The sequence below is a fragment of the Oncorhynchus mykiss genome, chromosome 19, assembly GCF_013265735.2.
Source record: "Oncorhynchus mykiss isolate Arlee chromosome 19, USDA_OmykA_1.1, whole genome shotgun sequence".
NCBI classification, from domain to species: Eukaryota; Metazoa; Chordata; class Actinopteri; order Salmoniformes; family Salmonidae; genus Oncorhynchus; species Oncorhynchus mykiss.
In genome coordinates, this window is record NC_048583.1 from 27625810 (window position 1) to 27651234 (window position 25425).

General features: G+C 42.1%; 1 protein-coding gene across 16 annotated transcripts in view; it reads right to left on the reverse strand.

The window, feature by feature from the left end:
* Positions 1–25425, reverse strand: part of dtnbb (dystrobrevin, beta b) — a 50242-nt gene that overhangs the window by 11544 nt on the left and 13273 nt on the right. For 12 of the 16 annotated variants that reach the window (XM_021573828.2, XM_021573825.2, XM_021573821.2 and 9 more), the window contains 6 exons: positions 25253–25338; positions 22853–23007; positions 18294–18399; positions 17855–18021; positions 16239–16366; positions 1898–1972 (listed from right to left, as the gene is read on the reverse strand). In XM_021573828.2, coding sequence (XP_021429503.1) covers positions 1898–1972; positions 16239–16366; positions 17855–18021; positions 18294–18399; positions 22853–23007; positions 25253–25338 — 717 coding nt within the window. The remainder of the gene's footprint in view (positions 1–1897; positions 1973–16238; positions 16367–17854; positions 18022–18293; positions 18400–22852; positions 23008–25252; positions 25339–25425) is intronic. The other 4 variants (XM_021573836.2, XM_021573834.2, XM_021573833.2 and 1 more) reach the window with 2 other exon arrangements.

Genomic DNA, 25425 nt, shown 5'->3' on the forward strand with positions numbered 1-25425 from the left:
GCATACACATTTCCCATTGGACGATAAAATAGTGTTGTTGTTGTTAGGCCCTACCGCATAATAACACGGCTGCTCATATACTGTACACTCAGAATCTGTGTATCAACACAATCACAGGGCTGTCAATCAAAGGGCTATCCCTCCATCTGTCTCTCTCTTACACATGTTTATGTTATTACAATGCAATCAATGTAGAATTTCACGAAGTATTTCAGGTGGAAAATACTGTAAAAGTTACTGTTCTCGAATTGAGCATGACGGCGACAATATTGACACCCCTCGTTAATAACATTCAGTCTGCCTACCAGTTGAGTCTGCGATTTCATATATGGTGGCGTTTCGGTCAATAGTCAGTTAACTCCAAATTAAAAGTAATTGAACACTCCAACAGCAAATTATTTGTATTTTCTGGTGCTGAGTATTAGGTCATAAATTGTGGGTTGTCGGTCGGTGGGTTGGTCCTTGGAAGAGCAGCGCTGAGCAATCTGTTTGAGAGAGGCTGGAGAAGTGAAAAGATGCTTTGTCAGCAGACAGAGAGGACCAGACGGGTTCCAGTGCGAACCTGGAATAGAAGGTTAGGCCTCTACAAACAAAATCTACAACAATAACCATTCTTGATGGAAATTCAGTAAATTCCCTGGTTTTCCAGAAATCCTGGTTGGAGGATTCCGGATTTCCTGCTTAGTCCTTCCTGATTCCGGGAATCCTCCAACTGGCATTTCAGGAAAACCATGGAATTTATTGAACGTTCCCAGAATTTTGCAACCCTATGATGGACTAAGCTTACAATAAAACATCTCTGAATAAAAGGAAAAAAGACAAGATGACCTCATCAACTGGAATCTGGAAATACTAAACTGTATCATTTGAGACACAAAACAGTGGCTGATACTCTACGTACCGTTTTCATCGTGCTATTGTTAATGAGAGAGCTGTGGTGAGTAAGATCTTTAATGTATTTATTAAAACATAGGGAAAATAAACGTAAAGATTTTTTTGGGGGGGTGCATTCAGCTAAGCGCCAGTGAGCTAAGGCAGAGAGTCCTGTTATTCAGCTGTAGTGACATCTTTGACTCCCAGACCCTTCACATCAGAAGAAGCCAAGCAGAACACAGTAATAATTACATGGATTAATATTTAAAAACCAAATGTGACAGTATGTCAGCTCACACAGTCAGACGCCAGGCTACAAGGATTTGAGAGGGAACAGGCTGGCTTGCTACCGCGCAAACAAGACCTTAGCACACACACACACACACACACACACACATACACACACACACACACACACACACACACACACACACACACACACCTTTCCTCTGATCTGATAATGCGAGAGCAAACTCTCTACCTTAACCATCTCTTTGCATCCACAATGACACTTAACTTTGAGCAATCTGGAACCAATTTCGCCAAACATCAGAATGGATTTCTCTGTTCTGTTGATATGCAGCTTTTGGCAATATAGTGTGTGAGTGCGTGCGCGTGACCTCCTGGAGGAGAATGTGTTCTGAATCTTGCCTCTCAATCGCCCGGAGCTTCTGCCAATGCCTGATTACATCACAGTACTGCACACACACAGAAACACACACACACACACACTCATCTCTTCTACTTCTAATGACATAGCAGATACGATGGAACCCATGTATACCTGTCACTTCAATCAAGAGTTTATGATCAGGGCCACTAAAGTAGCTAACAAATAATGAGTTTTCTCAGGAATGATTCCAAGGGGAAGACGGGGATGGACTTGGCAACATCTTTAAGGGCACAGGACATAAGGGGGTGGAAGCAGTTGGTCAACAATGGTCTATGCTCTGCAAGGAATTCTGGAAATAGGTTAGGCATGATAGGTATTGGAGCAATTCAAAGCCAATGCTGAAGAACTCACCTTTTAGTAGGAGTAGGTGCCCCAGACGACATGAGCATTGTGTTGTTCATATTGTTGGCCACTGGCTTCGGCTGACTACAGTAAAACACAAGATTATACCACTTTATTGCTACACTGTGAAATAGACTTATACACTGACTCTGGGGTGGGAGAGAGGACATTTGCATTACAATACTGTAGGAATCATGAATATGCAATGGTGACTGTAAGCAATCGTCCTACAAAACTACTGTACAGTACGTAGAAACATTGCTACAGTAAAACACAAGATTACAGGACTTTATTGCTACACTGTAGGAGAAATATACTTCATATACGTATACTATTATACACTAAGGAGATCTGAGGATTCTGTCCCTACAGGGGAGGAGAGAGGGCATTTGCATAACATGTACATTACTGTAATATTCACAAATAAGCAATCATGACTATAGACTACAATCAATGGATGCAAACTTTCGTGTTTGGGGATTATCATTATCAAATAGGGAACAACTGTACTGTATGTAGAAGATTGCTACTGATTGTGCTGTACAGTATATGTGAATTCATTTGTCATGGTCTGTATGAAAAAATTATAGATTTGGCATTTTGATTAGCTTAAAACTAATTAAAACCATACAAGAGGAACAAAAGCAGACAGGGAATCTAATTAAACTAGAAGTCTGTGGTTGGTGAGGAACTGAGAAAAGAAAGGTGACATTGCACTACAGAAGGTAATTTGGGAGAGTAAACAAAGACTATTAAGTCCATCTGGCTTTCATATCAGCACCGCAGTCCTGTGCTCGCTTGCTGGCTGGCTGGGGCTCTCTCTGTTTGGCTAGATTCTCCTGACTCATTGGCTCACTCTGGGTGTGTCTGAAATGGCATCATATTCTCTATATAGTGCACTACCTTCGATCAGTGCCCAAAGTAGTGTACTATATAGGAAATAGGGTGCCATTTCAGATGCAGAGTCTGCTGCTCGGACAAGAGAACTCTTCAAGTTCAGACTCCAGGGCAGCAGGTAGCTTAGTGGTTAAGAGCAATGGGCCAGTCACCGAAAGGTCGTTGGTTTGAATCCCTGAGCTGACTAGGTAAAACATCTGTTGCTGTGCCCTTTGAGCAAGGCACTTAACCCTAATTGCTCCTGTAAGTCGCTCTGGATAAGAGCTCAAATGTAAGATGTGTAGTCCCATGTGTGGAGAAATGACAGTTCTAAAGTAGCGTTGGTCTGTTTCTCTCCTGATCTGTCTTTCTCTCATTCCATGTATGGAAAAATAACAGTTGCAAAGTCATTTGCTACCTCTCATGCGTTCTTCCTAAAATATGTTTGAAAATGATCAAAAAAAGAACACTGTATGTTTACTCTCACTATTTTTTTTTTAATCTCTCTCCATATCACTTTCTCTATCTCTTATCCATTATCTCTACACCTCTCGTTGTAGCTTCGCCATTAATCAGCAGCAAGCCTACAAACAATTTAAACAGCAATGAGTACTGACGTACTGAGAATAATTTAGCATACGTTTCTCCAGAATATGTTCAAAGAATGTTTGACCTTCATGGAAGTGAACCATTTCTGGAAATAAGACTTTCCATTGCGTAAAAGAGTTTCCATAACAGTAACTGTCAGTGAAGTAATACAAGTATGTTTACACAGACAGTTCACTGTTCTTCAACTGATCATTAGTTTGTGTACTCACATGACAGTACACACATGAAAGGTAGGGAAAATAAGTGCCATCTAATCTCTATGAACGCAAGGGAATAACCATTATACTGTATCAGTATTCATCAATATTTCTCAAAATAAAGAAACTGAATTCATTTTTCAATCACTGTACTACTCATGAGTATGCACTCGGGGGGTCAGCAGCGTATTTGCATTACTATGAAGATCAAATATTAGATTTCCCCAGAGTCAAGCTAATACATTCAAAGCCCACCATGGAACATGTTTTCAAACTACTATTTTTAAACTGGCTCCACATATACAATCCCAAACAATAAAAATAGAATGTTTGATCACGTTTAGAGAAGAAAAAGACGAGAAATCACTGATATTTCTGTCTTCATGCTCAAATCGGGAACATAGACACTGGGCAGAGTTACCTTTTAGAATGTTCTACACTGTCTTAGCATCTGAGCAAGACAGGACACAAACACGTCTCTAGTAAGATGCTGATGACCTAATCAAATATTTCTGAGTAACTCCAACTGTATGGAAAAGCCAGCGTGCACTTTCATGTAGAATCTAATACTATAATAACTGACTCAGTGAAAACCAAGACAAAGATAAGAGGCTATGAGATCTCACTTACCTCCTTTAGAGGGTAGAAAGCACCTGTCCGGCTAGCGGCTAACCAAATACATCCAACCATCCAAGTGCTGCTGTAGCCAGCTGCATACCCTGGTCCGCTCTGCTCTCAACTGAGCCAGTATCTCAACTAACTACTCTGCTGCTGTCTCCAAGGAGACCCAGCAGTCACATGACTGTATGACAATGCAGAGTCAGACTCTCACTCTCTCTCTCACCATCTCTGTCCCTCTCTGCCTCTCTGCCTTTATCCCTCTCTCTCTCTCACACACACACACACACACACACACACACACACACACACACACACACACACACACACACACACAATTTTAGAGTCCCATTACAAAAAATACAAAAACAATCACGTGGAAAATCAGGTGAAATTTCGAAACGATTTTCACAAGTGAAATCAGGAGGAACCATGTGTTTTTGGAACACTTCACTTATGACATTTCATGAAGTTTCACATCTAGATTTTCACGTGATCACAATCTTTCACATGTGGATAAAGAAATGTGACGAGATTTCACAAGCGATGCCCAGCCAACAAAAAATTGACATTACGATACACACAGTACTTTCAACATAGTGTTTCCAATGTACATATTTAACACACTTTGAAATACATGACTACATTATGTATGTTTATCTATACAGTAATTACTATTCAACATGTCCTTACCTGGGATTTGAACTCACAACCTCTTGGTTCACAGCATTCTGATCTTCCTGCCACGCCACCATGCCTGTGTCAATAACTGATTTCACCTGTATGGCTACACTTTGGACTTCAAAGTAAATCTCAGCCACTACGATTATATGTATCATAGTGATTCAGGGGCAATACGAAAACAGAATAGTATGCCCCACCAACATTAGACAACCACAGAAAACCCACAAATTGCTGAAATAAATGGCATCGATGATGAGAGCACAGTCAGAATAACTGATAACTAAAAATAACAGTGCAGCTGGCACTATTTTGCTAACTGCAGCAGAGCTGTATTATAAGCTAATGAATGTGTAGGAGAAGCTGCAGACTTTGTGGCGCAGCAAAAAAAAATCTCAGCGGACCTGAAGTCCAGAGGTTGTAAGTTCAAATCACAGATGAGGTCATATTTTCGCTGAACGGCGTACCACTTATTTGAAATGCCCCATACCATTTCATTACTTGACTCACAACGGTTTGGGATGGCTTCATCTTACGTGCCGTTAACGTGAGAACATGTGACCGCATGCAAAGCGACATTGTGATAACATTGAACCTTGACACACAGACACGCACTGTTAAAGCGTCGGCAGTTCCAAATGACAGTTCTCCCGATTACTGATGGGAGGTTTGGCTATGAGAAAACGGTCTCTATGGATACAAAGAACAAAAAGCATAAATCTGTCCAACAATGTCATGAATTCCACAGAACATAAACCTGTGACCGTACACTTCAGTTGTCCTCCTTATTTTCACCGAGACAGTTACAAAGACAGACAAGCCTGTTGACATTTTCAGATGATAAAGATGCTCTCTTCTTCTGTACGATATGCCCAGAGAGTGAAAACAACCTCTCACAAGGTACTGACGTGGCAGGCGTTGCCAGGTACCTCCGTGCAATGCAGGCCAGCCTGGTGTGTGGCCTTGCATGCTGTGACCACCACTGTAGTGGACAGTCCTCCATGTTGTTGCTGGGCTCTGCTTTGTAACGCTCCACACATTTCTCAATGGACTCCTCCTCTTCATCAGACTCAGGCGAACTCATCAAGAGGGCAGCTTCTTTCTTTGGTGGCTCTGACTCTGTTGCTTTACCGGGTTGATGTGCAGGCCGCTCTTCCTTCAGCAAGTTGCTGACCAAAGCCCACACCTCACCCCTCTCAGGTCTGGGAAGGCACTTCAGGTCCTTAAACCGATCTTCAGCCATGCGAGGTTGGTGTTTTCCTTGCGTTTCTGCAGGTCTGTTGTGAATGTCAGCTTGAATCTTACCACGTAGGCAGGGTCATCATCGGAGCTCTCCATCACTCAAAAGGAGATGGCACAAAGCAGGCAACCCCACCAATGTACTTCTCCCCTCCCAGAAGTTCAGTCAAGTACCTTCAGTGGAAGATCATATAAAATCACTTCAGTCAATTGTGAGAGACGTGTCATACACACAGACTCGATCTCTCTCTCACACATACACAATCGTATCATGGCACTAATAGTGCGATCAAGACGATTACCCGCACCGCTCCAGTAGTGCCTCCAGCTTCCGCAGTTTCTCCAGTTCAGCTGTGGTTGGCATGGTGACGTTAGCTTTCTGTTGGGACGGCGCATCTGTCAGTGGTTGTTGGTTTCTGTGGACACGCGTTAGAATTGCACTCTGGAAATGCTATCTTGTTGTGGCATCTTGTGCAAGCGACTACTTCTTTTGTCCATTTACAACTTGCTGTGTTTGAAAGGCCCAACAATTTCTCGGGCATTTGGCTAGGGCATTGTCGAACCCGCTGTTCTGTAGGGACACTGTGATGGACCTTTGGAGACTGCGCGCGGTGCAGGGCAGGTGTTCAAAAGGCAGACGTCTCGCAGCTGCAATCACGTTCCATGCACTGCCTGTGCAAAGTGTGGTAGCTTTGTTTTCAATGTTCCGCTGCTTTGCTACACCCGTGAAATGCTCGGCGCACGTTTCAACATAGTGCCTCTTCTATCTTCATTACGGCCAGAGCGTGTGAATGCAGTTTCCAGTTTTTATCGATGTAAAGCGCAGTAACCCCAAGGTACTGCACTTCACTACTTGACTACTTGACTGAGGGACTACTCCTTACTGTATTTAGGCTTGCCATAACAAAGGAGTAGAATACTTATAGATTCAAGACATTTCATCCTCTATTCATTTTGTAAAAATGTCTAAAAACTGATGTGAAAATCCAGATGTGAAACTTGTTCCAAAAAAGACATGGTTTCACATGTGAAAATCCAGATCATATGTGAAGTATTCCAAAATCACATGGTTTCACGTGATTTCACATATGCAAAACATTTGGAAATTTCACATGTGAAATCATGTGATTTTTCACTTGTGAAAATATGTTTTTATCGTAAGGGGACTTTGTGCACTCTCTAAAATAATGGATGCATGAAGCCCCTGTCTGGGGGGGGGGGGGGGGGGGGGGTGGATAAGAAAGTTGTTTCAGGTGTTTCAAAAATCCAAAGTCCTCCAAGGCCCAATACAAAACAGGCATTTCATAGGCTGCTGAGGGGAGGAAGGCTCATAATAATGGCTGGAACAAAGTAAATGGAATGGAAACTATGTATTTGATGTATACTGAACAAAAATATATAACACAACATGCAACAATTTCAAAGATTTTACTGAGTTACAGTTCATATAAGGAAACCAGTCCATTGAAATAAATTCATTAGGCCCTAATCTATGGATTTCACATGACTGTGAATGCAGATATGAATCTGTTGGTCACAGATGCCTTACAAAAAATACCTTCCACTATTTGCCTCATGCAGCACGACACATCTCCTTCACATAGAGTTGATCAGGCTGTTGATTGTGGCCTGTGGAATGTTGTCCCACTCCTCAATGGCTGTGTGAAGTTGCTGGATATTGGCGTGAACTGGAACCCGCTGTTGTACACATCAATCCCGAGCATCCCAAACATGCTCAATGGGTGACATGTCTGGTGAGTGTGCAGGCCATGGAAGACATTTTCAGCTTCCAGGAATTGTGTACAGATCCTTGCGACATGGGGCGGGCCCATCCATTTTCATGCTGAAACATGAGGTGATGTCGGCGAATGAATGGCACGACAATGACCCTCGGGATCTCGTCACGCTATCTCTGTGCAATCCCATTGCCATCGATAAACTGCAATTGTGTTCATTGAGTCTGGCTTATTGCCTGCCCCCACCGCCACCACGGGGCACTCTGTTCACAACGTTGACATCAGCAAACCACTCCCCTACACGACGCCATACACGTCGTCTGCAGTTGTGAGGCCTGTTGGACGTACCAAATTCTCTAAAACAACGTTGGTAGAGAAATGAACATTCCATTCTCTGGCAACAGCTCTGGTGGACATTCCTGCAGTCAGCATGACAATTGCACACTCCCTCAAAACTTGAGACATCTGCAACATCGGGTTGTGTGACAAAACAGCACATTTTAGGGTGGCCTTTTATTGTCCCCAGCACAAGGTGCACCTGTGTAATGATCATACTGTTTAATCAGCTTCTTGATATGCCACACCTGTCAGGTGGATGGATTATCTTGGCAATGGAGAAATGCTCACTAATAGGGATGTAAACAATTGTGTGCACAACATTTGAGAGAAATAAGCTTTTTTTGTGCATATGGAAAATATAAGTGATCTTTTACTTCAGCTCATGAACCATGGGACCAAAGACTTTACATGCTGTGTTTGATATACAGTACTGTGCTATCCTCTCAGAAATAATCAAACCTTTCTGCATACAGCATACAAAAATAGCTCCTATTTCTGGATAAATACTATTATTAAGAGTAGTGGTTGAGAAGACTCTTACATAAAAGGTGACTGATGTGTTTATAAGAATATTTTTCCCACTGCGACTGAAGCTCTCCCTCCCTCCATCCCGCTATAAAAATGAATCTACTACTTAATGCACTCTCCCTCATTCTCTCCGTCTGTCAATATCCCTGTCATAAAATCACATTGCGCTCACAGCTAAATGAATTACAGAACTATTTCCTATTGCAATGGCAGTGATAGGATTAGTATTGACTAAGGGGATGAGTGAAGGAATAAAAGAGCAGGAGGCATTCTGACATTACAGATAGCAGTCACTCCTTTAAAGGTTGGGTGGTGGAAATATTTACAGTGAGTATGACCTGGGGCATCATTTCTAAACATTGCACACACACAAAATATGCCCAAAAACATGCATGCGCCAGTTTTCACGCAAAAGTTGGAATTTATAAAAACTTAAACTTGATGTGAGAATGTGCTTGTCTCCCGCAAACTTTAGACCCTGCGTATCTAGTGGTTGAAGTACTCCATTGCAAGAAGCCAAAAGTAGCCTAGTAGCCTTGGGCAGGAATATATCATGACACTTATTCATGAAAAAAAAACAGGCAGATAAATATAATAACATTTGCCATTAGTGAGAAAATGTATTGATTTAATCGATCTGATCCGAAGTGCAGTATAACGGTAGAACAGACAGTTCACCTTTTCGTTTGCAGACTACGTCAGAAAACTGTCATGTCAAATTTCTCGAGTAGACAACATTTCATTTAGCAAACATAATATATCACAACCATTGCAGAATAAATTCCTCCATTTTTTTGCCATACTAGTTCATATTCCCTAAGTAGCCAGCCATACAACAAATGAGCAACTGCATCTCTCTTTTATATAATTGGGCCTATTAGAGGCCTATTATAATTTCACCTGTTTGCTCTATGCATCCCGAAAGGGAGCGCGGTTTATTTCGTTCAGTAGAATTTAACTGGTAAACAGATAGTTGATCATTTGCATTAAAGTGTGTAGGCTACCACTGTAACTAGGCCTACTGTAATTAGATTTTTTTTTTAAGTTTCAGAATTAGCGGGCAGTGCAGCATATTCAGGATAGGGGAAAAGTAAATGCAAAACATTATTGAATTCAAACGATCTGTTTACAGGTCCACAACAATTTGCAACTGTTTTTGTCTTTCAAAAACGGTCAGATAGGCTACAGCAAATGCCCCTGCAAAATAAAACAGTCTGCCAATGCCGCCATAGACATTTGATCAAGTTCGCCATTGTCATTTCATTCAGATACTGCCTTGGCCTAATTCTAATACTTCTAAAGTGTACAGCAAATAAGGGCGTTACTGTCACCAAAAAAAAATAATGGTAGGTGTTTTTATAATGCTCGTGCACGCGCGCACAGTTTTACGTCAGGTCTGATTTATAACAGGAAACGTGTATGTATGGCGTGCACCAAGTTTATAAATATTAATATTTTTGTGCATGCGTCGTTTTTCAGAAATGGCACACAGAGATATGTTTGTGTAAAATGTACACAATGGTTATATACCGAACAAAAATATAAACTCAACATGTAAAGTGTTGTTCCCATGTTTCATGAGCTGAAATAAAAAGATCCCAGAAATGTTTCATATGGACAAATTTTGTGCACAAATGTGTTTACGGGCCTCGCGTGTTGCGTAGCGTTCTAAGGCACTGCATTGCAGTGCGGCTTGGCAGGGTTGTGCTTTGTAGGACGCATGGCTCTCGAAGTCCTTTTGTGGGGGAAAAACTCATTCCGATTGGCTGGGCCTGGCTTCCCAGTGGGTGCGCCCCTGCCCAGTCGTAAAATCTATACATTAGGGACTAATGAATGCATTTCTATTTACTGATTTCCTTCTATGAACTGTAACTCAGTAAAATATTTTAAATTTTTGCATGTTGCATTTATATATTATTTCAAACTTATTTCAGTACAGTACATGCAGCAGTTTAACTTTGTGTTGCATATTGGGGGGTGGCCGGGTCAATGGGTTCCAGGGTCAACACCAGGATCCAGGTGCATGCCCTCCCATGATAATTATTTTAAGAAATAGCTGTGAAATCGTTGTTTCTGGTGAATTTTGAAGAGGAAATACATCCCTTCTACATCTCCATTGCTTGCTGTTTGGGGTTTTAGGCTGGGTTTCCATATGGCACTTTGTGACATCTCCATTGCTTGCTGTTTGGGGTTTTAGGCTGGGTTTCCATATGGCACTTTGTGACATCTCCATTGCTTGCTGTTTGGGGTTTTAGGCTGGGTTTCCATATGGCACTTTGTGACATCTCAATTGCTTGCTGTTTGGGGTTTTAGGCTGGGTTTCCATATGGCACTTTGTGACATCTGCATTGCTTGCTGTTTGGGGTTTTAGGCTGGGTTTCCATATGGCACTTTGTGACATCTCAATTGCTTGCTGTTTGGGGTTTTAGGCTGGGTTTCCATATGGCACTTTGTGACATCTGCATTGCTTGCTGTTTGGGGTTTTAGGCTGGGTTTCTGTATGGCACTTTGTGACATCTCCATTGCTTGCTGTTTGGGGTTTTAGGCTGGGTATCTGTACAGCACTTTGTGACATCTCCATTGCTTGCTGTTTGGGGTTTTAGGCTGGGTTTCCATATGGCACTTTGTGACATCTCAATTGCTTGCTGTTTGGGGTTTTAGGCTGGGTTTCCATATGGCACTTTGTGACATCTGCATTGCTTGCTGTTTGGGGTTTTAGGCTGGGTTTCTGTATGGCACTTTGTGACATCTCCATTGCTTGCTGTTTGGGGTTTTAGGCTGGGTTTCCATATGGCACTTTGTGACATCTCCATTGCTTGCTGTTTGGGGTTTTAGGCTGGGTTTCCATATGGCACTTTGTGACATCTGCTGATGTAAAAAAGGGCTTCATAAATACATTTGCTCGATTGATTCCGAACTTTCCTAATCATTTGGTCAATATATCTCAACCACAACTGAAATACCAATAATTGATGTATTACTTTAAACTGTAGTTTAACTTGATCAGTTGAGAAAGTAACCACGCTTGGAGATTCTTTTCGTAGAACAACTATGAGAAAGTCAGTCCGGGAATGTGTTTTGGTCAATTGAACATTTGCTACGTTGCATAACAGGGTGTACTGAACGACACGTTTCCACCAAAACATCCTTCAAAGGTTCTCGAACAGACGTTGAGGTAACCTGCGTTTTCTCTGTTTGGTAGGTGTGATGGGGTGTGGCTTGAAGCAATTAGTCATGTGTTTGAAGGGCAGCGGTGCATTTTGAACCCATAACCCCTCCCCATTTTTTAACTGGTCGTTCAGAAAAGCACTGTCTCCGTTTAACTGAGAGTTGTATTATGTGTTTTTCTAAACATAAATAAGGAGGATAGGTTGCTGCTGCTGGTCCGTCTGTGAGACAGGTATGCTGCCTCTGACTTGGGAGAGAAACAGGCTTGCTTGAGCCTACTGCCTGAGGTTCAGAGAAACAGCCCTTGTCAAATTCTGTAGCCTACTAAAAACCCGTTTCAAAGTTTATAATAATACCGAAGTTGTCTTTGAACTCACAAAATTGAGCCCAATATAACCGTTACCAATTATCACTTGTTTTGAGAAATACCACTCACACACGAGATGCGCATGTCAGCACCATTTGAAAAATATCCTTTTCTATATCATTCTTATTTGTGCTAATGGATTTAGCATGTTAAATGTGACTGTACTTCTTTATTTGTTACAAGTTAGCTCCCAGTAGGAAGGGTATGTTAAGAAGAGAGTGTAGAGAGAGAGAAATAGAGAAACTATTGCTCCATTCTTCTTACAAGTCTTGCACAACTTTTTTTTTTTTACCCTTCACAAACCAAGGCCTCTGAGGACCGGGCCAAACCAAAAGCATAATTGGTGGCGGGGGGATCCCATCATAAAATGAGGAATTGAGTAGTACTGTGTGGCGTAAAGCCACAGAAAGCCAGTAGCTACAGTAGGAAAATAATGTCCAATCCATCATGATATATTATTGAGGGAGTCAAATTGTCAGGTGCTAAAATCATGGTTGCCAAAATCAGTTCAAAATGTACAGATCAACAGTGACAGATAGTCCATCACAAAACCATAACTCTGCTGCCCTTCGTGTAGTGTATAAATCCACTGGAATCTCACTGTCAGTCAGGGGATCCTAAACTCACAGCTTGCTTATAGCCTGCCGAGGAGCTCAGGCCACACCAAGTATATCACATCCACTGTCTGTCACACAAGGTTCTCATGACCTCAAATGGGTTGAAATCCTGTACATTGACATTAGCCTACACTTCAATCACATATGAATCCTTTATGCTTCAAACCCACCCCTTTATATCTGCCGATGTCTTAACATTGCAGCCAGAGTTCAATTTAAACGCCATCGTCCTAATTACACTGTTTCATTTCGGATCAGTCCTCCTAATACAAATTCCGGACATTTTTACGAACCCTCATCCTCTCGGAATACATTTGTCCTCATTAGAAAACAGAGGACTATATCTACGTCCTCAATGTAACCCTATCCCGTTTGTAGTGCACTACTTTTGACCCGGGCCGGTAGAGCTCTAGTCAAATGTAATGCACTTTATAAGGAGTAAGAGTGCCACTTGGAACACAACTTAGGTCTTTGAAAATGGTCTTTGAGGAAGAGGGTGTATTTTCCCCTACATTTATTCGAGAAGGGTTCCGGGGAATATTGCTGGAAGGAAGAGCAGCATTTAATTGCCTCCGATTTAAAATTGAAATATGAAAATGAAGAAGCAAAAGCCATATGCAAAACAAACTGACCATTATGCCCTCTGGTCAGAGCAGATATGGCAAAGATAGAAAAATTATTTTATGATATTTTATTCAATGCTTAGGTTTTTACATTTGATTACTTTTCAGCCCCTCATCATACTTCATTATGATCCATAATACTGTTCTTGGACTCGATGCCCAACTCATTCCCTGCTGTCACCACAATCTGATAAAAATTGTGTTTGGTTTGGTGGAACCCAGAAAATCGTTTTCAACATCATTCAAGGGCGGTATGGAGGGAGATGACAGACAGGAGGGAGGAGCTCTGTGAATAACCCTCATACCGCGTCAGTTTCTACTTTGACTCCCCAGCAGCAATGAAGAGGCACACAAACAGTAGCCTGGTCCCAGATCTGTTTGTCTGTCATGCCAAACAACAACCATAGGAGTATGCAAGAAAGCACAAATAGATGTGGGACCAGGCTACAGTAGCAGGTCATGTTTCAGGAGTAAGCAGTAACCTCCATTACCTTGCCTTATAACCTCCTTATTATACACTGTGCTGCTAACTCTGAAACGGCATCAGAGAGAAAGCATGAGACTGCACATTGCCCATCAACAATCTCCAGACTGAGGTATCCTAAAGAAACATAGGCTTTAGCTAAGATGTAAGACCCTAATCAATGAAATCTGGTTACTATCGAGGCACAGTTTCTTTGTCACATGCGCTGAATACAACAGGTAGACCTTACAGTGAAATCCTTACTTACAATGCCGTTTCAAAAATACAAATAAGAAATAAATGTAACAAGTAATTAAAGAGCAGCAGTAAAATAACGTTTAAACAGGGGGTACCGGTACAGAGTCAATGTGCGAGGGCACCAGTTAGTCGAGGTAATTGAGGTAATATGTACATGAAGGTAGAGTTATTAAAGTGACTATGCATAGATGACAACAGAGAGTAGCAGCGGCATAAAGGGGGGGGGGGGGGGGGGGGGGGGGGGGGGGGGGTAACACAAATAGTCTGGGTAGCCATTTGATTAGCAGTTCAGGAGTCTTATGGCTTAGGGATGGAGCTGTTTAGAAGCCTCTTGGACCTAGACTCTCTGCTACTGCTTGCCATGCGGTAGCAGAGAGAACAGTCTGACTAGGCTGGCTAGGCTAGGCTTTTTAGGGCCTTCCTCTACACATGTAATGCAATTGTATGCTACATATACTGCACTAACAAATCCTATCACTTAACATCTCAAAAGAAAACTCCATATTAGTTTATTTTTACACTATGTGGCTTTGTTCTATCTGCTAAATTCATCATCAAATGCAATTTCTGTGAAATACAGTGAATACACTAGAGAGCCATATATCTCTGATATACGCACGCACTCGGGTGTTTAGCAGTTAATGATAATTTATACTATAAATAATTTTAAAAGCTTTTTAGTCCATTAATAAGTCTGTGATCTCCCTTAAGCAGTCAGAGGGATCAACCCTACAGGGTCTCAGTAGGAGTACTGATCTAGGATCAGTTTAGCCTTTTAACTCATAATGAATTAGAGAGGAGACCTGATCCCAGATCAGCACTCCTACTCTGAGCTGCGGACCCACGAGTGATTCAGAGTCTGGAGATGTAAAGCAGGAAACTATGCACAGCACACATATTTCCACATGCAGCATGTTTCCTCTTGGCATTTTTCTGATTACTACTTTTTCCTCTGATGGCTCTGAATGTCAGTACTCACTGACATTCAGCCCGGGTCTTAAAATAACTCGAAAACCAGACAGAGAAAGAGATGAATCTGACTCGTAGTCTGCAGTATGGCGGTGCAGCGCAATGGTATCCAAGTAACAAAAAGGGATGTAATTGACGGTAAACTCATTTGCAGCTTATTGGACTTGTAAAATCAGCATACTAGAGAAGACATCAACATGAGGAAACGGTAAGTCAACAACATCTAAACCAGAACAATCTTCAGCCCGTATTTATTTTATTTTGAATCAATATATTTCAAGGAAGTGCAGATGAAATATACTGTTATGCTGGTAATAAAAATGTGAAATGGATTACGGAACACACACAGCACATATTATTCTGAAAAAACAGGACATTTTCTGAAATGCAAATTAGACTGAAGATATGCGACAGCCGGTAAGATAAACAACAGTTCCTCCCAGCCAGAGTCTTATATTTATACCAAAGCTCCGGCTTCATGACATGACACACAGCAGACCGATGGTGACCAAGACGCTGTTCAAAGAACCTACCATTTCTTAGAATATAATAGAATTACTTAGAATATAATAGAATTACTTGGACTATAATAGAGCATTCTATTTCTATGAAAGCTCCCTCCTCTCAGTAAAACCAACCTGAACCTACACAACACATCAGCTTTCTCACATGTACTGTTATAACTAAGTAATCATGGTCCTTCCATTTCAGTGAGAAATGACTGACAATGCACCATCAATTTAGGCTGGCGAACACCTAACTTTCGAAGTCCGCCCTCTCTACGCTGCGAGTCACGTGGGTCGCGTCACCAGCCTACCATCAATTGACAGAGAGCCAATGGTTGCATCATAAGGAATTTGGACAACTGACAGTGGAGAACTTAAAGGGAAAAGGACAAAGACAGATGGGAGTATATTTGGTGAAGATAGACATATGGGGTCGGTTTCATGGACACAGATTAGGCATAGACTTTTAATGGAGAATCTCCATTGAACATGCTCTTTAGTCTAGGACTAGGCATAATCTTTTTCCAGTGGATGTAGAAGTATCCAGATTACTTACACAGTGTGGGCCATGGTGTCCTGCGGTTTCTCAGACTGCTCAGGGAACATTGGATGAGGTGGCTCTCCAATGGGGACACAGCCCAGAGACTTACTGATGGCGTGGCTCAGCTTTTTAGCCGGAGACTTCTGTGAGAGAGGCAGAAACAAGATGGTGGACATTACATTCCCTCTAACTGAAATTCCAGTTAACTTATCGAATTGTTTGAAGTGAAATGGAATTGACCCCCAAACTGTCTGTTATAATGTGATAATTACTTATAGAAGTAGTGTAAAGAGATGTATTTGTAATTTACTTTAAAATTCTCTAAAATATTCAATTATGTTGTGTAGTGCACAAAGAAGGACCACCGTGGTATCGACTCGAGGGGGAATATACACGGCTGTGACTATAACCGATGAGAATTCTTGAGAGGTAATAAGGTCAGCATTTGATTGTGAGGAATTCTAGGTCGGGTGAACAGAAGGACTTGAGTTCCTGTACGTTATCACAATCACACCATGAGTCGTTAATCATGAAACATACACCTCCACCTTTCTTCCCGGAGAGTTCTTTATTCCTGTCTACGCGATGTCTCTCTGGAAGGAGATCCTTGCCCTGAGCTTGTCTACTTTATTGTCCAGGGACTGAACATTAGTGAGTAATATACTCGGAAGCGGTGGATGGTGTGCACACCTCCTGAGTCGGACTAGAAGTCCACTCCGAATACCTCTTCTCTGCCAGTGGCGTCTTGGAGCAGCCTCTAGTATAAGTTCAATTACCTTTGGGGGTAAGAACAAAGGATCCAATTTGGGAAAGTTGTATTTCTCGTTGGAATGCTGGTGAGTTACCGCCGCTCTGATATCCCAAAGTTATTTCTGGCTGTATGTAATGATGGACTGTCATTCGTCTAGGGCTATCTTCTGTATACCACCCCTACCTTGTCACAACATAACTGATTGGCTCAAACACATTAAGAAGGAAAGAAATTACACAAATTAACTTTTAACAAGGCACACCTATTAATTGAAATGCATTCCAGGTGACTACCTCATGAAGCTGGTTGAGAGAATTCCAAGAGTGTGCAAAGCTTTCATCAAGGTAAAGGGTGGCTACTTTGAAGAATGGTGGCATAGTGTTAGAAATTCAATTTAATTCGCTGAAATTAGTAAAAACCCATAAAATCCCTTTCAGAATATTTATGGGATCTGATGTGGGATCTGAAAGAACTGACCAGCTGAAAGTCAGCCTAATGATGTGCTTCGACCATACTATTTTCAACTGTCAAGTAGGGCCAGGACGATAACAGTAACACGATACCCGTTAGTATCGTGGCAAAGAAACAAAACACAAAGCGGATTTAACTTCTTTATCATTATGTTGTCATCCAGAGTCACCTTTATTTCTTTTTTAAGCTATGGTACACAATATTTTACATACAGCAGGTTTTTAAAGCACCAAACAGTTTTCCCTGCTTCATGTTTTCATTTTTATCATGGAAAAAATTGTGTGATACTGGTATCGTCACAGCCCTACTGTAAAGTCTTTTTCCAATCAGTGCAGATGAAGGGGAGGAGACGAGGAGAGGAGGGATTTTAAAAACCAAGAGATAGAGCCTTTGTGGTTGCCATGCCTACCCAAGAGGAGTGCTCCTTCATTTGATGCTGGTTGCTATGGGGACCGTTGGCATGGCCACGCCAGAAGCAGCTCTGACAGAGTTGGTAGCCATGGCACTGTTGGCACCGGTAACGGAACCCCATCATACTTTCACTCCGGCAATAGGAACATTCCACGGGATGGAAGACTAGAAGGAAACCACAGAGAAATGGTTCATAGGTCACTAATGTCAGTTGAAATGTTGATACAGGGAGACATAACGTATTATAAGATGTATTATAAGGCATGATAAAAAATCACACATTTGCTTATAACAGCATTATACATACAGGTAAAAGTGTTACCACATTTGTCAATAGAAATGCTTAGATTAGAGTGACTATTACTGGTGGCATTACTGGTGGCAAATTCACTGTGAAAATAGAGTCAAGAAAAACACTAACAACAGGGTAACATTACCATTTTCAACATTAGCGAGCCGGTGCATGAGAGGTAGCCACACGAGGCACTGAGGAGGAGGATCTGCCATCAAAATGTCCAAAAAAGTGTTCAGCAAGATCTTCTTCTAGATACAAACACACCGAGATGCATTCAGTTATACAGAGATAGCACACCCCAATGCATTCATTTATAAAGAGGCACAGAGTGGGACAATTAAAATAATTCTCAGCAAGATCTGGATAACAACAGATGTGGATAAGGTTCATTGCCAGACAGCAGAGAAGCAAGACCTTGTCAGACAGAACGCAAGTAGTAATTCTGCGGGCATCGACTCCATGGGTACAGTACGTCCCAAATGGGAGTCCATTCCCTATGCTTTTGACCAGGGCCCATTGGGCTCTGGTCAAAAATAGTGCACTGTATAGGGTGCCATTTAGGATGCAGTGCATAGTGAATGAAATGGACAGCACTGCAAAAGGTCATCTTCAATAATAGATTAGCTTTCCCTGCTTATTGAGGATAACCTTTTGTAATGCTGTCCATACATTTCTTCTATGGTCTGTGGACTATATTTACAAGGTTCTAGCACCCAACCAGGCTGTCAATCACACTTGGGCTAACCTGGACCACCAAATCAAATCGTATGGGTCACATACACATGGTTAGCAGATGTTAATGCGAGTGTAGCGAAATGCTTGTGCTTCTAGTTCCGACAGCGCAGTAATATCTAACAAGTATTCTAACAATTCCCCAAAAACTAACTACCTAATACACACAAATCTAAAAAGGGGTGAATAAGAATATGTACATATAAATATATGGATGAGAGATGGCCGAGATGCATAGCCAAGGTGCAATAGATAGTATAAAATACAGTACATACATATGAGTAATGTAAGATATGCAAACATTATTAAAGTGACATTATGTAAAGTAACTAGTGATCCATTTATTAAAGTGGCCAGGGATTTGGGTGTCAATGTAGGCGGCAGCTTCTCGGAGTTAGGGATGGCTGTTTAGCAGTCTGATGGCCTTGAGACAGAAGCTGTTTTTCAGTCTCTCGGTCCCAGCTTTGATGCACCTGTACTGACCTCGCCTTCTGGATGGTAGCGGTGTGAACAGGCAGTGGCTCGGGTGGTTGATGTCCTTGATATTTTTGGCCTTCCTGTGACATTGAGTGCTGTAGGTGTCATGGAGGGCAGGTAGTTTGCCCCCGGTGATGCCCTGCACCACCCTCTGGAGAGCCTTGCGGTTGAGGGCAGTCCAGTTGACATACCAGGCCTGTGAAGCAGCCCGAGAAGATGCTCTCAATTGTGCATCTGTAAAAGTTTGTCAGGGTTTTGGGTGACAAGCCAAATTTCTTCAGCCTCCTGAGGTTGATGAGGCGCTGTTGTGCCTTCTTCACCACACACCCTTGTGGGGCCCCAGTGTTGAGGGTCAGCAAAGTGGAGATGTTGTTTCCTACCTGTGGGAGGCCCGTCAGAAAGTCCAGAACCCAATTGCACAGAGCGGGGTTGAGACCCAGGGCCTCCAGCTTGATGATAAGCTTGGAGGGCACTATGATGTTGAATGCTGAGCTGTAGTCAATGAAGAGCATTTCCTCTTGTCCAGATGGAATGGAGCAGTGTGCAGTGTGATGGTGATTGCGTCGTCTGTGGAGCTGTTGGTGCGGTATGCCAACTGAAGTGGGTCTAGGGTGGCCAGTAAGGTGGAGGTGATATGATCCTTGACTAGTCACTCAAAGCACTTCATGATGACAGAAGTGAGTGCTACGTGGCGGTAGGCATTTAGTTCAGTTATATTTGCCTTCTTGGGTACAGGAACAACGGTAGCCATCTTGATGAATGTGGGGACAACCGACTGGGATAGGGAGCGATTGAATATGTCTGTAAACACACCAGCCAGCTGGTCTGCACATGCTTTAGGGACGCGGCTAGGGATGTTGTCTGGGTAAGCAGCCTTGCGAGGGTTAACACGTTTAAATATTTGACTCACGTCGGCCACGGAGAACGTGAGGGGGGGTGCAGTCCTTGTTAGCGGGCCGCGACAGTGGCACTGTATTATCCTCAAAGTGGGCAAAGAAGGTGTTTAGTTTGTCTGGAAGTGTGACGTCGGTGTCTGACGTGGTTGTTTTTTTATTTTTGTAGTCCGTGATTTCCTGTAGACCCTGCCACATACATCTCGTGTCTGAGCCGTTGAATTGCGACTCCACCTTGCCCCTGTACTGGCATTTCGCTTGTTAGATTGCCTTGCGGAGGGAATAGCTACACTGTTTATATTCAGACATATTCCCAGACCTCTTTCCATGGTTAAATGCGGTGGATCATGCCGCCTTCCAGCCACGGTTTCTGGTTAGGGTAAGTTTTAATAGTCATAGTGGGTACAACATCTCCAATGCATCTCTTTATAAATGCACTCACCGAGTCAGCATATAGGTTGATGTTGTTCTCGGAGGATGACCGGAATATATTCCAGTTCGTGTGAGCAAAACAATCTTGAAGCGTGGCTTCCGATTGGTCGGACCAGCATTGAATGGTTCTCGTCACTGGTATATCCGGTATGAGTTTCTGCCTATAAGACGGAAGGAGCAAGATGGCGTCGTGGTCGGATTTGCTGAAGGGAGGGTGGGGGAGGGCTTTGTATGCATTGCAGAAGTTAGAGTAGGAGTGGTCGAGGGTATTGCACATGCGTGTAGCGCAATCAATATGCTGGTAGAATTTAGGTAGACCTGTTCTCAAATTTGCTTTGTTAAAATCCCTAGCTACAATAAATGCTGTCTCAGGATATAGGTTTCCAGTTTCCATATAGTCCAGTGAAGTTCCTTGACGGCCGTCTTGGTGTCTGCTTGAGGGGGAATGTACACAGCTGTGACTGACGATAATTCTCTAGGTAGGTATAATGACCGGCACTTGATTGTAAGGGATTCTAGATTGGGTGAGCAGAAGGACTTGAGTTCCTGCATGTTCTTATGATTACACCATGAGTCGTTAATCATAAAGCATACACCCCTGCCCTTCCTTTTCCCAGAGAGCTGTTGATCTCTGTCAGTGCGATGCATGGAGAAGCCCGGTGGCTGAACCGATTCCGAGAGAGCCATGTTTCCACTCTTATATCCAATAGTTCTTCCCGGCTGTATGTAATAATGTGAGAAATAACAATGTAAGAAATAATACATAAAAAAACTAAATACAACCTAGTTTCCTACAGACTCGAAGCAAGATGACCATCTCTGTCGGCGCCATCACTGTGTTCCCTGGTGCGTACAGTTGAAGTCAGAAGTTTACATACACCTTAGCCAAATACATTTAAACTCAGTTTTTCACAATTCCTGACATTTAATCCTAGTAAAAATTCCCTGTCTTAGGTCAGTTAGGATCACCACTTTATTTTAAGAATGTGAAATGTCAGAATAATAGTATAGAGAATGATTTATTTCCGCTTTTATTTCTTTCATCACATTCCCAGTGGGTCAGAAGTTTACATACACTCAATTAGTATTTGGTAACATTGCCTTTAAATTGTTTAACTTGGGTCAAACATTTCGGGTAGCCTTCCACAAGCTTCCCACAATATGTTGGGTGAATTTTGACCCATTCCTCCTGACAGAGCTGGTGTAACTGAGTCAGGCTTGTAGGCATCCTTGCCCACACACGCTGTTTCAGTTCTGCCCACACATTTTCTATAGGATTGAGGTCATGGCTTTGTGATGGCCACTCCACTACCTTGTCTTTGTTGTCCTTAAGCCATTTTGCCACAACTTTGGAAGTATGCTTGGGGTCATTATCCATTTGGAAGACCCATTTGCGCCCAAGCTTTAATTACCTGACTGATGTCTTGAGATGTTGCTTCAATATATCCACATTTTCCATCCTCATGATGCCATCTATTTTGTGAAGTGCACCAGTCCCTCCTGCAGCAAAGCACCCCCACAACATGATGCTGCCATTCCCTTGCTTCAAGGTTGGGATGGTGTTCTTCGGCCTGCCAGCCTCCCCCTTTTTCCTCCAAACATAACAATGGTCATTATGGCCAAACAGTTCTATTTTTGGTTCATCAGACCAGAGGACATTTCTCCAAAAAGTACAATCTTTGTCCCCATGTGCAGTTGCAAACCGTAGTCTGGCTTTTTTTATGGTGGTTTTCGAGCACTGGCTTCTTCCTTGCTGAGCGGCCTTTCAGGTTATGTCGATATAGGACTTGTTTTACTGAGGACATAGATACCTTTGTAGCGGTTTCCTCCAGCATCTTCACAAGGTGTATGTAAACTTCTGACCCACTGGAATTGTGATACAGTGAATTATAAGTGAAATAATCTGTGTAAACAAATGTTAAAATTACTTGTGTCATGCACAAAGTAGATGTCCTAACCGACTTGCTCACTCGACTCTCTCTCCCCAACTCTCTCTCTCCCCCCAACTCTCTCTCTCTCCCCCCAACTCTCTCTCTCTCCCCAACTCTCTCACTCTCTCCCTCAAACTCTCTCTCCCTCCAACTCTCTCTCTAGTTTATTATGTGTGAGCAGTGCATATGTATATAATTTCAGTGTGAGAAATCCCCTCCTGGCCAGTCCAACCTACCTGTTGAGGGAAGCATGTCCGTACGGAGTGTTCTGTGTATCCAAACGACGGGCCCTCGAACACAGCTGTGGGCAGCTTTAGAACCTCCCTCAGAAACTGGTCAAACTTAGCAAAGGCCATCACACCATTAGAGTCAGAGATCTGGGAAAATATATCTAAGAGAGAACCAAGTGTGGTGGTGAGTACATCAGCGCCATATAAAGACGCTAGTGAAAGTCTACACACTCCTTGCATAGTCTTCACATTCTGCTGCCTTAAAATGTAAAAAGGGATTACATTCGATTTCACAAAATGTTCCAATTTACTAAGAAATATAAAATTAGGATGTATTGATTGTGTATGTCTTCACACCCCAAAGTTAATACTTGGTGGAAGCCCCTTTGGCAGCAATTACAGCTGTGAATAATTTCGAATAAGATTCTACCAACCATGCGCTCTTAGGGCAACATACAGGGGCGCAACTTCGGTTTTAGAAGTGGGGGGGACATAATTATTATAATTTGTATTAAACACTCCAAACAGCCTACCCGACCGCTCGGAGGTGTCTGCATGGTCCCAAAGCACACTGTTGCCTCATTTTGTATCACATTCCAATCATAAAACCGGGATAGACAAAAATGCAATTTCAGAATATGTGTGTGTGTGTGTGATGGTGGGGGGCATGTTCCCCATGTATCCATTGTTTTTGTCAAAATTGCTCAAGCTCAGTCAATCTGGTTGGGAATCATTGACGGACGGCAATATTCAAATGTTGTCTCTGATGTTTTAACCATATTTAAGTCAGGACAGAGAATGCACCATTCAGGAAAACTCAATACCTCTTGGAAAGCTAATCTGGTACGTCTTTGTCATTAAAATGTGTTCAATTATCCTGCGGAAAAATACAACTTTATCCCAGAGTTTTCAGAAGACTGAGGCGGATATCCTCTAATTTGTTTCCTGGGCTTTGCTCCCTTCATATTTATTTTGATCCTAACTAACTTTCCAGTCCCTGCCGGCGAGAAGTTACCCTCTGTATCTTCAAGTATTGTGGTGGTAACATCATGTTATGGGTATGCTTGACATCAGCAGGGACTGGGGAGTTTGTCAGGATCAAAAGAAATATGAAAAGACCAAGCCCAATGTAAAAAGTTAAAGAAATACCCGTATCATTCTTTTGAAAACCTAACCCTGGGATAGAGTTTTATTTTTCAGCGAGACACTAGCAACGTTACCATCCAACTGGCGACAGATTTTCATGCGAATATGCTAAAAATCAGCATAAAGCCAATATGCGCTTTTTCCCCACCAGAGATCATCAATTGACTTGTTGTGGATAAAAGGCTGTGGGTGATTATGTAGTGCACATAAAAATACATTTTGCGGTGTACCGGATTATAAAATACAAGTTAAATGAGTTTCCATCGCATTTTCAACTCTATTGATGATTTTCTCACAAATTGTTTTTGTTATATATAGCGAGTATGTGCCCACCCTGGTATTGGCACGTGCGCTCTAGCCAACATCTCGCAGATACAGGCTACATAAAGAGATTAATATGGACAAAAGAGTAAGATTCTTTTTATTTGTCAAATGGCAGCCAAGCATTGATGATCATGTCACCAGAATACGACCCTCAATATTTATTGGAAAGGAGCCATCAAGCTCATAACTTATTGGTTGGTTGGTTGCCCTTAGAGTTGGTCAAAAGCGGTAGAATCTTATTCAAAATGTTTTACAGCTGTAATGGCTGCCAATGGTGTTTCCACCAAGTATTAGCCCTGTGGTGTGAAGACATACGCAATCAAGAGATCTTTGTTTTAAAAAAATATATACAGTATTTGGAAAATGTTCTTTCACTTTGAAAATCTGTAGTAGGTCGTGTAGATAGATCTGAAGTAAAAAAGAAATGGAATGGAATAATTTTTGGATTTTATTTTAAGGCAGCAAAATGTGAAGTTTGAAAGCGGTGCGTAGACTCTCACTAAGCACTGTATTTAACATTTCTATAATTTATTGAATATGAGGTATGGGGGATAATTCTTCTTGACACTTCCATCAAATAAAATTACAACAGTGTTTGTACTGTAATTGACTCAACACCGCCCCCGTGTGTTTCCTTTATGCAACCGCAGACATGGTCAAAAAGCAGATACTGTAGACCAGGGTTTCCTAAACTTGGTCCTGGGGGCCCCCCTTGGTGCACATTTAGGTTTTTGCCCGAGCACTACACAGCCGATTCAAATAACCAACTCATCGTCAAGATTTAATTGGGGGCCCCAGGACCGACTTTGGTAAACCCTGCTGTAAACTAAACCATGAAATGAAAAGTGTGACTCCTGCAAAACAGAACTAACTTTCCATTTAGTTACACTAACTGTAAATGATTCCCTTCAGCAAAGTTCAAGGAGATATACTTACAACGTAGTTTGTCCACTATTTTCCCTCCACACATGGTTGCCAACATGGACTTCATCGAGAAAACGGTCAGTTTCCCGTGGCCTTCACTAAACACACACACACACACATAAAAAGCATACATTTACGACAATATGTAACAAACGTATTGAAACACACGTTGTTATCATTCTGAT